The 6339-nt window shown below is 41.1% G+C and overlaps 1 protein-coding gene across 1 annotated transcript; it reads left to right on the top strand.

The window, feature by feature from the left end:
* Window positions 1-1713: 1713 nt before the first annotated feature.
* LOC149838926 (putative xyloglucan endotransglucosylase/hydrolase protein 23) lies at window positions 1714-3641 on the top strand. Its single transcript, XM_090007851.1, has 3 exons — window positions 1714-2114; window positions 2294-2487; window positions 3038-3641. The coding sequence occupies exons 1-3, from the start codon at window positions 1854-1856 to the stop codon at window positions 3414-3416; spliced, it is 834 nt and encodes a 277-aa protein (XP_089863977.1). The 5' UTR covers window positions 1714-1853; the 3' UTR covers window positions 3417-3641.
* Window positions 3642-6339: the final 2698 nt, after the last annotated feature.

Genomic DNA, 6339 nt, shown 5'->3' with positions numbered 1-6339 from the left:
TCACACAACGACCACCTGAAGTTAGAAAGATTCCCACAATTCTAATGAACAATGTTGTCAGTATCGTTGCGTCGTATCAGAGCGTGGCACATGTTAAAGATATTAAAATATTGTTAAAATTTTATTTTTAAGTATTTTTTATATTTATTAAAAAATAGCCGATTCAGGGAAGTATCGTATCAATCTTCTAACAATACGATACTTATCGGCTGATACGCACCGATACTGACAACATTGGCCACACGGTCTCAGTGGAGAGGGGAGTGGGACACGTGGCATCCAATCATTGGGCTTAATGCATTTCCAAAGTACTTGGTCGATCACTGGATCTGCTTTAGAGGGGATTCTACAATGCATTTAAGTACTAGAGTCAAGGTGATGAAGCCCATCCAACCAACTACTTGTTCGTCATGGAAGCCAACAGAAAAGAGCATCGTTGTTGTCTGTTTGGCCCCATGTCTGGCCTAGTTTATGACTCAAGATGGCTCAGTTTATAGCTGATGATATGGCCTGCTCTAGTAAAGCTCAGGAATGGAGTCATTGACCTCATTGCCTTTGGTAAAGTGAAAGAGAGTTTAGCGATGCTGCAGGTTAGAAACAGAAGGGAAGTTTTCTAATTTAGAAGGGCCTATATTTAACTGGATTTAACATGGAGGGCCCTCTAGAAATTCTCATTTCCTTTTGGTGCTCATGATGTGACATGATCACTATAAAAAAAAAATACGTCACCATTCTTGCACCTCTTTTGTCCAGCCGTCTCCCCTAGGCTCCTCCAAGGACACCGATGTACATAAAATAGCAATTTTCTGAAAAGAATAGCAAACATCCGTAATAAAATACCTTTGGCGCCTATGGGTTTGCATCCACCATCTACAGCTTGCAGATAAATGTACAAAGTAAACATGCAAATCTTATAAATTGCGCAGGCAAATATCTGTATCCAACTAAAAAAGAAAAATCACATTGGAAGATTATTTAATTTCATTAACGAAAGCAACAGCTGCAGCCACAAGAGCTCTGCTCATCTGGTAGAGGCGACTTGTGAATTCGACAAAGGTTTGTTAAGAGGATGTCACAAATTCGAAAACTGCTGGGAGAGCATTTTTTTTCTGAAAGGCAAGCTGTAGTTAGGCAGACCCCTACAAGTTATACAACGATACCATTGGGATTTGAACTGGCAGCGTCCCAACACAAGGCCACATGCACTAGCTACTCAGAGCCCCCCCGTTGGTGTGAGAGAACCTCAAGGATTTTGCGCCTGCCAATGTGCAGTTGGTGAGGAATGGTTTATCCTTGATTATAAAAAAAAAAAACTAACACCTGCTCATGTATAGCTCACCAGAATGCAATGATTTACATTTGTGGCAACACTGCTACCCATTATCGTCATTTCACAAAAAAGTGGCCGGAGGGAAGGAATATGGACAGAATTAAAAAGTAGCATGCCAGTTTGGAAGTCAAAGCTGAGTTGCATCAATCCAATTTAAATATATAGTTTTATTTATTACAGAAAAAGGGAAAAATAAAAAAAGACAATGCCCAAAACAGAGAAATTGATCTAGAAGTTGGGTAAGTGAGGGGAGCGCGTGGGCCCATGACAACACACCCCTAGCTGGCTCCTAGTCCTCACGCCTTCTCAGACGCTTCGTCTTGGCATTCTCAGTGTCCTGGGCAGCTATAAATACTTGTCTCAGTGTAACCATTTCTCTCACACCAACATCAGAACGCATTCTCATTTCTTTGGTATTGGTTCCTTACTTTTGACACCTAAACCATTGTATATGTTTCCATACTTTTGGTCAGTCTGAGTCGAGAGTTCTTGCTCAGAGCTCTTGCTCAGAGCATCCCACAAGATGTCTTCCTTCCATACTCTAGCAGCCCTGCTGCTGCTGAGCTTCTTCATTGCTTCCATGGCGGATTTCTCGACCGACGTCGATATCACATGGGGCGACCAGCGGGCCGCGATCACCAACAATGGTCAGCAGCTTAGCCTTTCTCTAGACAAGGCCTCAGGCTCGGGATTCCAATCAAAACGGGAGTTTCTCTTTGGCAAGTTCGACTTGAAAATAAAACTGGTCCCAGGAAACTCAGCTGGCACAGTCACTGCCTACTATGTATGTGTTTAATTCCTTTTATATATGCAGTGATATAGATCAAGATCTGTATATTGGACTATATAGATTATGATGATGTAGGACGCTTTCCACTAGATAAATGTATAGTCTACTATTGAGTGGAATTCACCTACTCTTTATGTATCAATATATTGATGTTTTTGCAATGTTTGTTGCAGTTATCCTCCCAAGGACCCCTTCACGATGAGATAGACATGGAGTTCCTAGGCAACCTCAGTGGCCAACCTTACACTCTGCACACAAACGTCTACACCCAGGGAAAAGGCAACAGAGAGCAACAATTCCACCTGTGGTTCGACCCAACCGCTGACTTCCACACTTACTCTATTCTTTGGAACCCCCAACAGATAATGTAAGTCACACTCCAAACAGAGCTATAGGAATTTCAGGTTTTCTGTTCATATGCTACTCTCCTGGTCCAAACAGGGCCATGGGAGCACGATTCAGCAACCGAAGCGATCACTTTCCAAGGTGATCACCCTCTGTTCACGAGCGGTCCTGGGGAGAAGGTGATGATCCCTTCTTCCCGGGTTCGACACCCACGGGTGCCTTTAACTGATGGGCTCTTTAAGAACTTGGGTGTCGGACCGTCGGTGACCCCTCCTTGAAATAGGATCGGTTTCATCATACATTCAATCCTAGCCAGCCAGCAGAACCATTTAGCCATTGATTGGATGGCTAGGATTGAATGTATGATGGGATCAATGTTCCGCGGGGTTTACCTCCGGGCCCATTAAGCAACCCGGTTCTTGGCGAGTGTTCCTCGTCATTGAAAGATAAAAAAAGATGTGCTGGACCTTGTTTGAATGGGCTGATATTGGTAACCAAAACTAAGATCGTCTAAAATCTTGAATATATATTCTTTTACACCTACCAACACATTGTTGTGCCTCATAATGAAGGTTTTACGTGGATGGAGCTCTCATAAGAGTGTTTAGGAACCATGAGTCATCAAGGATAGCCTATCCAAGCAAGCAAGCCATGAGGATGTACTCAAGTCTATGGGATGCAGAAGACTGGGCAACACAAGGTGGCCGTGTCAAGACCGACTGGACCCAGGCCCCATTCACAGCCACCTTTAGCAGCGTTAGCATCGATGGCTGTGTGTGGACCGGCACGACCTCTTCATGCAGTGCTTCAACTTCTGCTTGGATGAACCAAGCCACGGTCACCTCGGATCTACAAAAGATGGACTGGGTGCAGAATAACTACATGATCTACAACTACTGCAACGATGCACAGAGGTTCCCACAAGGTCTCCCACAAGAGTGCTCGCTCTAAGCTGCTTGGCCACACCTACACAGAGAAATCTTTGTCCTCTGAATTCTTTCATTCGTTCTTGTAGTTGATATGTTGCTTTTTTATCATTTTCCTTAGTTTTGCCTCAGCTAGTAGGTGAAGAAAGGTTGAAAGATGTAGACTAGGATCTTTGTGCTTTTTACCACATCATATGGACTGTACAAGTTGATCAAGAAAATGATATTTTGGTAATAAGGGTACTACAAAGACGTGTTAATTAATATCCTTCACACATTTGGTACATGTACACCTAGGTTGGTGTGGGCTTGCCTACCACCACCAAATCGGTTCCCTCACCCTCTCTGTCATCCCCATCTTCGTACCACTCATTGGGATTTCATTGATGCAAGTTTTTTTTACCAAATCTGACTCCACATATGTGACCTACATGATTCATTTAAATCGCTGAAATCTGACTTGTGTGCAATTTTTTTGGCAATTTAAAAATCAATTATTGACAAAAACATAAAATTTTGTGATTTAAAGAATCATATTCTCATTGAAAAAATTACGATCCAAGGGTTGATTTTCTAATCGACAACGATGAATCCATATATAGAGTTGAATTTGATCAAGACAAATTGCATCATAAGATTTAAGAGGGATATGAAGATGGAGGATGACGTAGGAGATGAATGGAACCAGCAAGTTTAGTGTCAACCACGGCGTATAAGAAAAAGGAGAAAGGGAAAGTGGGCCTACCCAGATGGTAAAGTGAACTTTTTTTACTGATTCAACGAGCAGATAGTTTCAGGACAACCTGTAACATTTAAAATTCAGGATTCCAGCCTTCCCCAAATAAGGGTGGGCATCGGCCCGGGCTGATCCGACCCAAGGCCCGTTAGTCCCTGATATGCCGCACCTAGATTCAGGATCGCCAAAGCACGGCCCGACTTGTTAAGTTTGGGTCGGGCTTGAGTGTTACTAGGCTGAGGCCTAAGTGGGTCCGATTAGGTCCCCGACCCGATGCTCAACCATACCCGCAAATTGTGTGCTATACGTTTAAAGTTATAATAATTTTTGCAATGTCCTCCACGTTAGGGATCGCCCGTGTGGCTAGTGAAGTGATTGTGAGGGTACTGAGATGAAGGCACTGGATCAAACCCTGCTGATGCACGGTAAGGGTGTCAACGGATCATGTTTACCTGGACCAAACCCTATAGAGTCCGGTATGGTGATAAATAAAAAGACCCGATTAAGGCCCAGGTCCAGACCCAAAGGTCCCATTAATACATCGATCTGGGTATAGTTTGTGAAATTTCATACCAGACCCGAGCCCAACCTGAGTTTCAATTGCGACCCTTAATTTTTCAATGTAGAAATGATAAAAAAAATATTTATTTTTACCGCGTATGGTTCATATAGTTTTTATCTGGTCTGAAATATTAACGCAGGGTGCCTTGACGAACTTCCTGTGACTCACTGGACTTCCTGAAATATGAACGCAGGGTGCCTCGCTGGACCTCTGATACCCTCCCTGTGACAGAAGACCCTGCCCTCCCTGTGACAGAAGAGGGGTTCATACCATAGAGCCCCTAGTTTAGTTTTTTTTCTGTTTTATTTTTTATATTGTTTTATTGTTTTATTGTTTCAGTTTTGCTATTTTTTCTTATTTTATGCTTTTTTGAGATTCTATTTATCACGTAACATGAGAATTGAAATCACATGAAATTCCAAATCACATGATTTTGAATTCAAATCTCATGTGATTTACTTTCACTTTTGAAAAACTCAACCAAACTTACCCTTAATGTAATAAATATGATCTCTCCTTCTTGGAATATACCCTGTACTTTAAATTCCTGAAATAAATTATGAAGAAAAATATTGGGACCTGAAGTTTTCCGAAAATAGAGAAAAATTACCTGTTAGGTCCATCTCATTAACCATTCAGTTACATTCAACGGTTGTTGACATCCAACTTTTTGAATCATATTACTTGTTTTAGTTCAACAAAACCTCAAAGCAAATATTCCATTCCAAAAGGAAAAGCTAAAAGCAAACAGTAAATTAACGAATCTCTTCCATATGATGAGCAGAATAGTATTTTTTCATGGATTCACCTTGAGGCGATGGGGAATAAGTATAACCATGCCTCTTTTACCTAAACTTTATGTACTAAATATTATTTCAAAAAGCACAAATTTGAAGCAAAAGGTAGCCCCTAAATGAAAAGTTCCTCCAATAAATATTGCCATGGATTAATAATTTCATATACTTCTAGCTTAGTACAAGTTACCGTTAGGTAAGTCAACCATTCAAACGGATCCCTTAACATGATAAGGAGGGTCGTAAGTGGATCAGGTAAATCGGCCGATTCCCATTCGGAGCAGAATCGAACTGAATAAGCTAACTGTTAACCAGAAAATGACACATGTTACAGAAATATTAAAAATTGTTTTAACCATTTTTAAAATTTTTAAAAAATAAGCCGAATCGATCAGTCCTGCACCGTAATGATTTCTGACCGATGCGATGTAAATCGGCCGATTCAGATTAATTGATACCGATGCTGACAACATTGGGACAGACCTTATCAATGAGGAAGGTGGACATGGACACACTCGATGTCCTCCTGCTAATGAAATACATGTTAAGGACATTTAATTTAGCCACTGTATTTTCTATAAACTCTAAACCATGGTCAACTATAAAACTAAAGTGTCTATGTTATAGAAATAAACAGAAAATTAGGTCCTATAAAGTAATTGTATATAAGAAGGGCTGTCAGGTTCAAAACTCAGTTGTAAGTTTAATAATAACTGGTGGGGTCTGCCTAACCCCAGCCAATTGCCTTTAAAAAAAAAAAAAGTATATAAGAAGGGCTTCGCTTGTCTGGTAGGAGCAGCTAGTGCACGTCACCTTGTGTTGTGACATTTCAAGTTGGAATCCCAATGGTACTGTT

Source organism: Nuphar pumila, chromosome 5, assembly GCF_984573655.1.
Source record: "Nuphar pumila chromosome 5, dmNupPumi1.hap1.1, whole genome shotgun sequence".
NCBI lineage: Eukaryota > Viridiplantae > Streptophyta > Magnoliopsida > Nymphaeales > Nymphaeaceae > Nuphar > Nuphar pumila.
This window is presented reverse-complemented; position numbering and strand designations above follow the sequence as displayed.

Coding starts and splice junctions, on each gene's coding strand:
- LOC149838926 (XM_090007851.1), top strand. CDS start 1,854: ATGTCTTCCTTCCATACTCTAGCAGCCCTGCTGCTGCTGAGCTTCTTC. Junction 2,115..2,293: donor GCACAGTCACTGCCTACTAT/GTATGTGTTTAA, acceptor TGTTTGTTGCAG/TTATCCTCCCAAGGACCCCT. Junction 2,488..3,037: donor TGGAACCCCCAACAGATAAT/GTAAGTCACACT, acceptor CTCATAATGAAG/GTTTTACGTGGATGGAGCTC.